Here is a 13,889-nt window from a genome sequence, read left to right as displayed (position 1 = left end):
TAACACCCTCAATCTCACCTTTTGTGGAGAAAAAGGGCATCACAACCCAACTCCTACCTACCTGGGGGTGACCCTTGACCACTCCCTAACCTACCATCATCACCTCTGAAAGACTGCTGTGAAAACAAAGGCATGAGTGAACATCATCCGAAAGCTCATCAGCACAAGCTGGAGTGCAAAAGCTGCCATCCTCCGCAATTCTGCCATAGCTCTGGTCTTCTCAACAGCTGAGTACTGTGCACCTGTCTGGGCCTCAAGTTGACATACCAAACTCATTGACACACAACTTTACTAAGTAATGAGGTCTATCTCTGGAACTTTGATACCAACTCCAGTGCAGTGGCTACCAGTACTTTCAAACCGTACTCCTCTCTCTGTTCCATGGGATGCAGCAACATACAGAGGAATAATGCATACCAATAGTAATCTGGACCTTCCCATCCACAGAGACCTTCAAGATCTCCCAACTCATCACATGATTTCAGAAAAAAATTTTTGGAACACAAAGCGAGCACCTCATACTGAAAAATCTTGGAGGAAAGCTTGGGCAGAAAACACTTTCCCAAACAAACACCTTGCCTCTGACCCAACAATGCAATAGCTGGGCTTCAACCTTCCACAGGGCATGTGGGCAACCCTTAATATTATACACATTGGACATGGCCGGTGCGGCCACCTGATGTACAAGTGGCACCTAAAAACCTTGCCTGGCTGTGATTGTGGAAACCCTGACCAAACCATGGAGCACATAATAACATCCTGCCCCAGATACAAGTTTGAAGGCAACATCCTGGAGTTACACTCACTTTCCAGCAAGGCATTGGTTTGGTTGGGGAACTTGGAATTAAAAATGTGACAATAGCTCCTGCTCCTAAAGCCATACAAAAGAAAGAAAGAATAGATTCTCTGACCATTTATTCTCCGTTTTTATTTAAGGTCCCAAGACCTGCCTGTATTGCATCTAAGTGTCTTGTGATCACAAAGTTCCCTGATGTTTCCTCCCACAACCTGCATCAGTTAGATGCTCAGCTGGAAACCATGTCACAATGTCAGTGCTGTGGCCACACTAGACAGCATATGTGCTTCGCTGCAATATATATCCTGTGTTGTAGGAACTCAGCTGTAGTTAAACAACATAGAAAATTAGAAAATTAGGATTAGAAGGAACCCTACGACATCATCTAGTCCAATCCCCAAGAAGACACATTAGAGAACAGATCTTCAGTTGATATAAAATTCATATAGATCTACTGAAGCCAATAGAGCTCTGCCAGTTTATGCTATTTGGGGTTGGACCCTTATTTCTTGATTTGGGAACTAGCCTCTTGACTTTTGTTGCCCTTCTCAGCATTATTCAAAGCTTTTTCATTAGTATGTTATGGCTATCTCTTTTCTTGCCTCATAGAATCACAAATATATCAGGCCAGGAGGAACAAGAGGAGCACGTGTCATGAACAACTTATAAATGTGCATACTAATTGTTATACTGTCAGCTGGAAGTCTCTGGAGTAGGCTGTATGCTCCACATAGATAAGGAGCAGCCACACACTTTCAGTCTGAGTGAGCATTACAAATACGAAGTGTCCATGAGACAGAGTCCATTTGTACAACTGGCCATACTGCAGTGAAACAATCTCCCAAAAGGCTTCTTTCCTTCGTGTATACAACAACACATGATAATATTTAGCATCCATATAATGCTTTACATTTTGATATCTCTGTGCAATCATTAACTAACCCACCTTCCTAACCTTGCTGTGAGGTGTGTAAATAATATTATCTCTGTATCTTGGACTTAATCAAGGTGGGGAGAAAATGGGTATATCTATGCTACATCCCTCATGTTCTCAGGAAATGTTGTCCTCAAGTGCACCCAGCACACAGCACACCTGCTTCTGCTTGCACACACCTATAAGTAAATAAATGCATAAATGAGGCAGTGAAGCATTTCTGTGGTTACCTTCTGCTGCCACTCTCAAAGTTTCCACCTCCCCCATATTTGAGAGTGGTGCCAGGGGCAGCACCAGGGCACCTTCATTCCCTCCTTTCCAAGGTTGGCACCTGTAATAGGAAGTAATCATTAGGGCTGTGAGAAGTTTCGGTCCCTGATTTGATTCGGCGGAGATTCAGCACAATTTGGTGGCCAAATCTCCAAACCTGAATCTAATCAGAGGACCCTTTAATCTCTCTGAATTGAATCAGAAGGATTCAGCGATTTGGACACAGACACAGCTTTAAATGTTTTTCGACATAACTCTAGGTACCAGGTGGCTCATGAGTGCTGCAATGCTGGGGCGTATGAAGTGTCCCACAGAAGTGCGGGGCACTCCTCAGCACACTCTGTGGTGAACCCCGAAGTGGACCAGAAGCATTTCTGGTCCACTTCCGGATCTGCCGGGGAGTGCATTGGGGGCCCTCCTGTGCCACCCTGGCTTGGTGACTGGTGCCTCCTGGATCTGGGGAGGCACCCGGGGTCCCCCAGCGGCCGATCGCTGAGCCAGAGGGTTGCGCGGGGGGGCGTGCGCTCCCTGGCAGACCCGGAAGTGGACTGGAAGTGGACTCTGAATCAGCATCAAATCTTTATGTTCAGATTCGGCCGAATGAGATCAGGGACAGTGATCCAAATCAACTAATCAAATCACTGTCCCTGATTCAGGCCAAATCCGAATCGTTAATGACTAGGGGCAGCTTCACACACCCCTAGTAATCATGTAGGGCATGATTGAGAGTGGTGCTCTCTGGGAAAGAAACAGGATAGACATGTCCAATAAGTCATTAGCAGAGGCCTAGGGTTTGGATTCAGGGCCACCCTGCTCCCACAGCTTGGCTCAAGTCCCTTATCCCAGTGCTTCCTAGCACCATCATCATTAAAAAATCTGCAGACCAGTTAACACCAATTCTTTAAGACCAGTGATATTCTCATTTGCACCCACACAACCCACTTGTCTTCACATTGTGCCCTCAAAGATAATCTGCATGGTGCCATTATTATTCAAGGGGTTTATACATGTGGAGTACAGCAAGCAACTGTCCTGATGATGAACAAACAGAAACCAAACCAAATCTCAACAGTGTTGGCCTTGCAGGACTAACAGGACCAAAAAGTACTAACAACTATAATCAGTAGGTATGAATGCAATGTACACGGGGAACAGATCCAGCAGTTATGATCATGCCTTTTCTGACACAGGTGGTTTTGAACTTTAAGGTGTGTGGTTAATCATTTGATAATACACACACAAAGCAGAATCTTAATGCCTCTCTGCCTGGCTGGATAATCAATAACCACTACCTGCCTGTACCCTTTGCTCACCTTTTCCCCACCCCAGATAATCCAAAAGGAAAAGAGAAGCAAACAATGACATTTCCACATACTTTTTTCCTCCCTTTTGCTTTCTTCCTGTGCAGTTAAATTTTACCCTGTGTGTTCAGCTCTTAGCTCTGGGGATGCAAGTCTGAAATCCTAGTTTGTCCTCTTCAGGTTCCATGGCTGTCTCAGACATTTCCTGCGGGTGCCTTCTATACATGCCCCGAAACACTTTCCATCAGAGATCTTTGTGGTTTAGTTTAGAGGCATTTATTCATTTTCACTTTCTAGTCTAAGCTATTACTCAATGTTATCGTTAGGCAGAAACTCTGGTCTGCAGTCCTGTGAGATGACAGACTGTAACTCTGCAGGATACCATTACATCTGTAGTTATTAGTAAGGGTAACTCTCCTGTAAGGGTTGCTCTCCTGTAAACTTAGTCTGGAACAGAGTCCTGAGTAACTGTTCACCCCAGGTGTTCTCTCCTTACTCAAATCAGGTTCTGGTCCAGGAGACCTTGGGGCAGTGTAATAATAGGTATTTTCTTCCTTTCCCAGAGTTTAGTTTAGGACACTGGGAAAACGTGACCATGCTATGATTGGGAGAACTCCAATCCGTTCCTTTTTTAATTCTTTCCCTTTCTCCACAGGATGAAATTATGTTGACTCCCTGGAGAGAATTTCCTGTAGAAGAATTTGAGGTCTTGGTCCCAGTAAGTTACATTAATTCTGTCCAGTGGTGGAGCATTCAAAGTGTGATCACCACAGCCCTGTGTGACATCAAAATGCAGAACCAGGGTCTGATCCAGTTAATAGATTTTATAGATTTTAGGGTCAGAAGGGACCTATTAGATCATCGAGTCTGACCCCCTGCCCTGTGCAGGAAAGGGTGCTGGGGTCAGATGACCCAGCTAGGTGTTTGTCCAATCTCCTGTTAAATACCTCCAAGGAAGGGGACAGCACCACCTCCCTTGGAAGCATATTCCATATTTTGGAAACCCTCACTGTGAAGAATTTTTTCCTGATGTCCAGTCTAAATTTGCTCTCCTTCGGTTTGTGGCCATTGTTTCTAGTTACCCCGATGGGCATCTGGTAAACAGAATATCCTCTGTTTCCTGCTGTGTCTCCCCCCCCGATGAGTTTGTAGAGAGCCACAAAATCACCTCTGAGCCTTCTCTTGTGGAGGCTGTAGAGATTCAGGTCCCTCAATCGGTCCTCATAGGGTTTTTCCTGTAGGCCTTTAATCAGATGGGTGGCCTTCCTCTGAACACTTTCCAGGCTATCCACATCCCTCCTGAAGTGCGGCGCCCAAAACTGGATGCAGTACTCCAGCTGTGGCCTGACCAGTGCCACACAGAGAGGAAGAATCACCTCCCTAGACCTGTTTGTGTTGCATCTACTTATGCAAGAAAGAGTGCGGTTAGCTTTACTTATTACTTCATCACATTGGTGACTCATGTTCATTTTGGAGTCGACTACAACTCCAAGATCCCTTTCCACAGTTATGCTACCTATAATGGTACCTCCCAGGCTGTAGGAGTGTTGATGATTCTTCCTCCCTAGGTACGACACATGGCACTTATCCTTGTTAAACTGCATCCTATTCTGTTCTGCCCACCTCGCCAGCCTGTCCAAATCCGTCTGGATTCGCTCCCTGACGTCGTTTGTTTACCTTCCCCCATAGTTTGGTGTTATCAGCAAACTTGGACAGGATGCTTTCTACTCCCTTGTCCAAGTTACTAATGAAGATATTTATTAGTGCTGGTCCCAGGACAGAGCCTTGAGGGAATCCGCTGCCCACTTTTCTCCAAGTAGAAACCGACCCATCCACAACCACTCTCTAGGTGTGTCCCGTAAGCCAATTTTCCGCCCACCAGACTGTGTAATAATCTACATTGCAACTGTTTAGTTTATTTATAAAAACTGGATGTGACACTGTGTCAAAGGCCTTTTTAAAATTTAAGTAAATAACATCTACCTCTATTCCTTCGTCCAAGCATTTTGTGACCCTCTCATAAAAAAAACCCAAACAGGTTAGTCAGGCAGGACCTGCCTGCTATGAACCCATGCTGGTTGCCCCTTAGCATTATTTTACCTGCTGATCCCCCACAAATGTGATCTTTAACAATTTTCTCAAAGGTGTTGCCAAGGATAGAGGTGAGGCTAACTAGCCTATAGATACCTGATTCCTCCTTCCTCCCCTTCTTGAAAATAGGGACCACATTGGCCCTTTTCCAGTCCTCCAGGACCTGTCCTGAGTGCCACGAGTGTTCAAATAGTTGTGTCAGTGGTTCCACTATGACTCCAGCTAATTCCTTAAGTACCCTAGGATGAAGATCATCAGGGCCTGTTGACTTAAATACATCCAACCCTTCCAAGTGCCCCTTTACTAGGTCTGCGTTAACAGTTGGTGGGTTGGTACCTATCTCGCACTTACCTAGAGTCTCACTGGGATGTATGCTTGTATCTGTGTCAAGGAACACAGATGCAAAGAAATCATTTAGGAGCTCTGCTTTGGCCATCCTATCTGTTACCAGTTGCCCTAGCCCATCTTGAAGGGGCCCTATATTACCCTGCGCTTTCTTTTCACTTCCTATGTATTTAAAGAATTACTTTTTGTTATCCTTAACTTTTGCTGGCAGCCTAAGCTCCATTCTGCTTTGGCTCTCCCCACTGCTTCCCTGCAACCTCAAGCCAAGCAGGTATACTCCTCTTTAGTGGCTGCCCCTTGCCTCCACAGCCTGTAAGCCTCTCTTTTCACCTCCAGGCTCTCCTGGATTTCCCTGCTCAACCAAGAGGGTTTCTTTGCTCTTTTGCCCCCCTTTATGCATACTGGGATGGTCCCTTTCTGTGGCTGCAGGATCAGTCCCATGAGAAACACCCACCCCTCCTGGATTCCCATCTCTCCGATGCTTTTGCCCATCAGTTCCTCCCTAACTAATCTCCTGAGCTTGTTGAAGTTGGCCTTCCTGAAGTCTAGCACTTCAGCCCTACTAGTTATCTTCCCCACCTTTTGCTGGATAGTGCACTCTATCAATAGGTGGTCACTGTCCCCTAGGTCAGTGCTTCTCAAACTATCTGATGTGGTAGACCAGCAATTTTTTTTCTAGTGGGCCAGGGACCAGTGCCTGGTTCAGTCGGTGGCAACAACTGCGTGTAACAGTGCTACACGAATGCGCGACCAGCAGTTTCTTTCTCTTTCCTCACCTCGCACGACATGACGTCACCTGGAGTGTTGGAACGTATGAACTGTGGCGCTATGACATATCAATGTTATGCTTCTGAAAATATATTTCTTTCTTTCCTGGTAACTCACTGTGGACTGGCAACCGGTGGCTCGTGGACCAGTGCCAGTCCGTGGACCACCACTTTGAGAAGCACTGCCCTAGGTTACCTTATATCTGCAGATCCCCCACCAAGTCATCCCCTGTGACCAGCACTAAGTATAGTAAGGCATTTCCCCTAGTGGGAACATTTACCCAGTTTCTCATTTTTTCATCTACTGGGATTGTGAAAGGCCTCAGGCATCCCCTTAAGTCCTACTGGAAGGAAGTTCCAAGTGTCCAACCTGATGATGAGAGTGACCAGTGCTCCCAGCCACATTGGGAGTCTCCCCCCAAAACCACAAAGAGGATGCTCCTTCACTTCTTTCTGCCACTGAGAGAATGCTTAGGGGCCACCAGATGGGCCCAGTGAGATGGATCCATTCCCTTAACACAAGGATGAAGCTATCAAGGTAGCCCTCATAAAGTTACCACTAATGGATTTCACTTGGCTGTTTTCTTTGACCAGAACCAGGTGACATGGGATTTTGTCCTAGTGTGCGACAACCACAAGCTGGGCAGTGAGAAGGCTGTTAAAAGGAAGAAATTTTTGGAAGAGCTGGAAAAGAAAGAATTTATCATAAAGGTGAGATGGAAAGCCTCCCTTGAGACTTGGCTATAGAAGCGTCTCCTCATTGTTCAGAAATATGTCCATGTTGAGCTTCCTGTGAATTCCCCCTTTTTTCTCCTGTTCAACCCATTATTCCTAGCTGAGCTGGTTCTGGGCTCTTCACATGACCATTGTAGAACAAGTGCCAGTTCATGGTGCTACGGTACATCTGTCAAACAGGAATTTGGGGGAAGTAATGTGATCTGCTTGGAGGAAACAAAAAACAGCCTGAAAGGCTCACCACTGCCTCCCTTTCTTTCTTGCACTTGGGCCCATTTCCAGCCTCAGGGAGCTGAGAGATCACCTCACACAGGAGGCATCTGTAGGTGTCTGGCAGAGCTTGGGAAAATCCTACATAAAAGCCAATAAAAATGGGGATGATGCCCAAAGACTAAATCCAAGATCCAGGTGTCCTGTGCCTGACACATAGGTTGTCCCTTTAACTGTAGAGAAGGACTCCCCTTTCAGCTCAGACAAGAAGTCCTCTTTGCTTCTGGAACTCCTTTCACATAGTCCTCCTTAGCTTGTTTTTTAACTTGCCTCCCCTATCCGTTTTTTTAAGAAACAGAAGAAAGCAAGGAAAAGCCTGTAGATTGCTTGACACCAAAGTCCAAAGATTCTGGATGTTTTGCCAAACATATTCCTCCCATTCAGAGCAACAGTTGCAAGTGTTAGGCTTCTCCTAAAATTGCTTCCAGGCATACGTTGTGCAACATTGGTGTTACCACTTTTCCCAGAAGCCTGGCCACCCACCAGGTTTACAAGTACTAACTGTTGGTGGCATTTATTAGTTTATTGTAGCCTAATAGAGCTGCATGTGTAGATGCAGAGACTTTACTGTGGAGCTAATTAGGCAGCTTCCCATAAACGTCTCGTGTAGATGCACCCACTGTGTAGAACATGGTGCTTCACTGACACAAAATAAGACCTTATCTCTAAGGGCTTAGGGCACAGGAGAGAAGAGACGCAGAGCCTTAGTTCATGAGAGGGATGACTCAAGGTATTATAGGTGAGCAGTGGAGGCAGAAGGATGTCCTGGAAGAAGAGGGTTCTAAAGACAGGGCCTTGACAGTGCAGAGAGTGAACCCTTTGTTAGATGAGAATGAAAGACTTCCTACCCTAGAGAAGGGAGGTATAGTAGAAGGTGAGAAACAGAGCAGAAGTGGAGTGACAAGGAGAGAAGCTAGTTGTGGAAAAGATGAGGACAGGACTTTCTGCTCTATTCTCTTGATGTTGCTATTCTGGTTTCACAAGAGTTTGCTCAGCATCTCAATATCCTGTAGAACCCTCTACCTCCTGTCTATGTCATAGCTCTTTGCCCATCTCATTTTAACCAGGGTCAATATTTATCAGCACTGTCTCTATCTGCCACTTTCTAACCTCCTTCCCTGTTTCTGCACTCAGAAAATTCAAGACAAGAAGTTATTTTATGGTGTCTGGGCTCCAAGTAGAATCTTCCGAAAATACCAGTGGCTGCTGAGAAACCCAGACAGAGGGTCACAGAATTCCAGTACACAGGAGGATGTGCTCATCACCACCAGGTGAGCATTACCTTGATCTCAGTCCTACTGTTAGGCTGGGGTTTGCTACTGCAGACCAATGCCTCAGATGGCTCGTATGTTTCAGTGCAAGAAAGGCCTGTTTACAAAGTCAAAGCTGCAAGTGCTGTTCAGATGAAGAATGATTTTACTGAGCTTTACAGACCCAGTAGAAAACCCACTCCACCTCTTTATCTAAGATGCAAAGATAATATTTGCTGACCTCATGGGGAGGTCAGGACTTTGGGATAGTTACAGATTGCAAGGAGAGAAAACCTAAAGCATTATATAGATTCTATGTATCATGTGCTATTATTCACATGAAGGAAAGAAGCCTTGGGAGATTGTTTCAGTACACCCACAACTGTGGGTTGATGCTGGGTTGTCTTTGCTCATCTCTCTAGCTTATTCCCAACCCATTCCCCACTAATAAACGCAGACTATATCCCCTCTACCTAACCTGGATCCTAGTGTAGTTCTTCCCCCTTGTCTCCCACCTTCCTGGTAACCCAAAGCCAATTGTTTTGGCCCATGTTAGCTGCCCAGCATTTATTTCTCTTTTATTCTCATTTATTTTGTGTTTCAGAATACGCATCGTCAACTTTATCCTGCAGAACACAGAGATTAATTCTCAGGGTAAGGATACACTATTTGCTTCCAGCTCACCACTAGCTTTCCCATATGCCCCGCCACCAATATCTACACAGTATCACAAATGCTGTTCACACCACCATTCATGGATATCCACACACACATGCACATACAAACACAAGCTCACTTGTATGTGCACACAGAGTCATGTGTGCACCAAAGTGATGTACCCTACACAACCACCTAAAGAGATGGACTAATGGTTCCAGCCAGACTCTGGTGAGGGTGCCATCAATATCACTCTATAAACTAACCTCCTCCATGCTGCTTGTCTCCACCAATCAAGCAGCACTTCATAATTAGGGAGAGACTGATTACTAAAGATTCCTTTCCAACACCTGATCAGATTGTCTTAGGGCTCCAGTTCTGTTCTGCAGGAAACTGCCTTTCTTTAAATGGGGGGTGGGTCTTTGGCCTAGGAGTCATCCTGACTACTGGGAAGGAATCATGTTATCCTGTCCTTGCTAACTTTCTTTTCCCTGTCTTGCTTTAGAGAAGCTAAGAGACTTGATCAAAGAGAAAGTATTTGAGACTGCATTTCCACTGCATGAGGTGAAGAATGTGAGGGTGCATCAATGGAGAAAGGGATGGGAGGGGAAACGTACATATGTAGGTACAGGATAGGAAGCAAGTCTTTGGGCTAAAATGATAAGGGAGATGTAGGAATAGTAGAGGAAGGATCCTTTGGCTGGATGGAGAGATGTCTGGAAGAAAACATACCAATACCAAATAGCCTCTAGCAGCAGCATGGGAGACCCAGGATTTGCAGAGGGGGAGGGGGAAGAGGCTGGCAGGTAACATTTTATTTTCTGTATCTAATTGAGTTCTTTTATCAGGAAAAAGAACAGATAGAATTCCTGAAGCATAAATGGGCCCGATGGAGAAGGATGTGTTGCAGACAGCCAATTGAAGAAATCAGGTAACTACACAGAGACACAGAGAATGGGACACCAAAAGCCACTGTGCAAAATGCCCTTCCAGCAAACAGGACCCAGAATATCTTCACTGTACATGACTCAAGTCACAAAACTCTCTTTGTGGGCTGGACAAACCTCATCTGCTTAATTTTCAATCTGTTTAAATGCTGTAGGTTGAGGAACTGAGGATCGTTATGCTAGAACAAAGAAGCAGATAGTCTAATCTAATTCTCTTTCTCTGAGGGTAATGAGCTGCAACAGAGAAAGGAACAGCAATTCTATGGTAGGTAGTTTTGGGATAAGCTGTCTCCAGGGAATAGACTTCTTCTCCTTTCTACTCTCATAGGTAGAAGCTGGCTTATGGCCTGAACTAAAAGTCCTGGTTGCATTAACTCTTAAAATACTAACTTTGGCCATTCTTATCCATGGCTATAGCTAGACATTTTGTAAGCCTTCTAAATTCTTGGCCTCCGTGGTTTTCTGCAGCAAAAGATTCCATATGCTAATTCAGCATTTCCTTTTCATTTGCTACATTTCATCTTTGTGGAATGTCCCATTAGTCTTGTACAGGAAGACAGATTTCTGAATCTGCTTTCATCAGGCCATTCATTATAAGAAACAAGAGTGCACGACTGAGTACGAATATAAGGGAACTACACAAGCATGTAGGGATAACATCAGGAAGGTTAAGATGCCAAGTGAATTTCAGTTATCAAGGGACACAAAGTTTCCATAAAATATATCAGAAGAGTAGACAAAGGAAGCTATAGGTCTGTTGTTAAAACAGGAAGGCAGAGGAAATAACTGGTGAGGCAGAAAAAAACTGAAGTAATCACTGCCTTCAGTCTTTACATAGTAAAGTTCAGACCTAAATGAGGAAAGATCAGGTACAACATGTTTAGATAAAATAGTTGTATTCAAGTCAGCAGGGCCTAGGAAATTCACTGTACAGTGCTGAAGGAAGTAGGTAACATAATCTCTGAACTATTGGTAATTATCTTTAGAAATTCATGGAGGACAGAGAAGGTCCCAGAGAAATGGAGAAGGACAAACATGGAAGGCACAGACAGAAGTGCATCTTCCCAGTCTAACTCATGGCACTTCACAGAAAGCACCATGAAGTAGACCAATCCTCCCAACTCAACAGTCATTAGCTGTTGTGTTGGGAAGGTGGGCAATTGAGCTCCAATTTGGAGCTGATCCAGCAAGAGAAGTTGCATATCTGCAACCGTTACCCCTAGCTCCTGCCCCCTTCCCCCCAGCTCCAGTGCTGTCTCAAGAGAAAAGAGGAGAGGGAGCTGGAATTGGTGTTTGCCCAGCCTGTGATGGAGTGGGGGTGGGTGGACTGGAGCCTTCCAAGGTGGAGGGCTCCAATCCACCTGTCTCCACTCCAGCACAAGCTGGGCAAACACCAATCCAAGCTCCCCTCCCCTCCCTTCTCCCTCTCTCCCATCCTGAGACAATACTGGGAATGGCACTGGGCTGTAGCAGCCCAACCACTGGAGCAGACACAAGTTAATGAAGATGCTCCACTTTGGAGAGCCTTCATTTGAACCCTCATATAATGAGGGTTAATTTGTCACATGATCCGAGTGCTCCGCAGCTGTGCTCTTCTGTTAGGGCATGGCTGTAGAGCATTTTCAAAGGGCTGATCACATGACAAATGTAATTTCTGTCTGTGTCCAAAGGCTGTCTTAAAGAAGGGAATGAGCAAGATGCAGGAAACTATAGACTAGTCAGTACAATATCAACTCCTATTATCAATGGTGTTCGCTGTTATAATCAATATTCCCAAAAAGAAGTGGTCAAACTGGAAGGAATTAAGAGGAAAGCAACAAGCATGATAAGATATTTATAAATCCTAAGCCAGCAAAAAAGGTTAAAGGTCTCTTTTGATCTCCTTCTGTGTCCCACCGCAAATTTTTGGCTTTTTTTTGTACTAAAGACTCTAAGATTGGTATTAGATGTTGGAGAACGCTTTGTGGCTTGGAGTGCAAGGGTGAGGGGCTGGAACAGATGTTCTTCTGGACCCTTGTGAACTTAAGATCTATAACATTGTCACCTGAGATTGCAGAGGACTGGATCCTATAATGTAGATCAGGGCAGACAATTATTTTGGGCAGAGGGCCACTTACCCAGTTTTGGCAAGCTGTTGAGGGCCACTTGGGTAGTCCCTCCCCTTGACAGATGCCCTGCCCCCTGTTCACCATCTTGGGACCAATGTCCCAATGTCTTGGGACCAATGTCCCAGGACCAGCACCGGTGGGGCTCAAAGCAGTGCACAAGCTGGCAGGGGTTTGTGGAGCTGGGCTGGGCTGCACAAGCAGGAAGAGTGGGGAGCTGACCCAGTTCCATAGAGCCCCTGCCAGCCGGGACCTCACGCTCCTGCCACCCTGCTCTAGGCCCCACCAGCACTGGCCCCAGGACACCGGTGAGGGCCCCATGCTCCTGCTGGCTCCCGCACCTGCACACCTGCTCACTCCTCAGCCCCGTGGTACAGGTGAGGGGCAGCGCACAGCCCCGACCCTCTGCTCACCAGCAGGGAAGAAGTGGGTGCTGAGCGCGGGGAAAAGTGGCCCCTAGCCTGCCCCATGGCCAGCACTCCCTGCTGCAGGCACTCGCAGCCCGTGCGGGGCTGTCTGGAGCAGGCACAGGCAGCCCCACATGGGCTGCAAACGGCTACACAGAAGGGTGCTGGCCATGGGGCGAGTGAGGGGCCACTTTTCCCCGCACTCAGCACCAGCTTGTAACCTGGCCCTGCTGCCAGCCTCACCTACGTGTCAGCTCCAGACTCGCCCATCAGTGGCAGCAGCTATGGCCCCCCTGCTTGCAATGCTGGGCAGTGCTGGCTGCTGCTGGCCACCCGGAGCTCGCGTGCTGGGCAGCCCAGAGGCAGCAGTGGCAAACACTGCCCAGTGCAGCAAGTGCGGGGGCCACAGCTGCTGTCACCACATGCAGACCTGACGGGCAAGTCTGGAGCTGGTGCAGGGCCCAGGCTGGCAGTGGGGCCAGGTTACAATGTGGTGCTGAGCGCAGGGTGGGGAAAAGCAGCCCCTCGCCCACCCTGTGGCCAGTGCCCTGAGCTGCAGCTGCTTGCAGCCCACGTGGGGCTGTCTGGAGCAGACACAGGCAGCTCCACATGGGCTGTGAGCACCTGCAGTACAGGGTGCTGACCATGGGGTGGGGGAGGGGCTGCTTTTCCCTGGTCGGTGAAGGAGCCTGGGGAAAAGCTGAGCATGGGAGGGGAAAAGTGACCCCTTTCCTGCCTCGTGGCTGGCGCTCCCTGCTACAGGCGCTCACAACCCATGCGGGGCTGTCTGGAGCAGGCACAGGCAGCCCCATGTGGGCTGAGAGTGGCTGCAGTGCAAGGTGCTGGCCATGGGGCGGGGGAGGGGCTGCTTTTCCCTCCCTGTGCTCAGCTTTTCCCCAAGCCACTTTTTCCTGGGCTCCTTCCCTGCCTGGGGTCCGCCCCTGCCTTTCCCCCCCTCCCCCCTTACCTGAGGTTCTGGCTGGGGCAGCCATGTGGTCCTGGGCCAGAAGCCCC

General features: G+C 47.1%; 1 protein-coding gene across 2 annotated transcripts in view; it reads left to right on the top strand.

Moving 5' to 3' along the window:
- ANO9 (anoctamin 9) overlaps nt 1–13,889 on the top strand; it is a 64,043-nt gene that overhangs the window by 23,421 nt on the left and 26,733 nt on the right. For both annotated transcript variants that reach the window (XM_006275061.4, XM_059722519.1), the window contains exons 2-7: nt 3,957–4,019; nt 7,099–7,215; nt 8,644–8,780; nt 9,364–9,413; nt 9,922–9,980; nt 10,265–10,347. In XM_006275061.4, coding sequence (XP_006275123.2) covers nt 3,957–4,019; nt 7,099–7,215; nt 8,644–8,780; nt 9,364–9,413; nt 9,922–9,980; nt 10,265–10,347 — 509 coding nt within the window. The remainder of the gene's footprint in view (nt 1–3,956; nt 4,020–7,098; nt 7,216–8,643; nt 8,781–9,363; nt 9,414–9,921; nt 9,981–10,264; nt 10,348–13,889) is intronic.

The sequence above is a fragment of the Alligator mississippiensis genome, chromosome 2 (genome assembly GCF_030867095.1).
Source record: "Alligator mississippiensis isolate rAllMis1 chromosome 2, rAllMis1, whole genome shotgun sequence".
Lineage (NCBI taxonomy): Eukaryota > Metazoa > Chordata > Crocodylia > Alligatoridae > Alligator > Alligator mississippiensis.
This window is presented reverse-complemented; position numbering and strand designations above follow the sequence as displayed.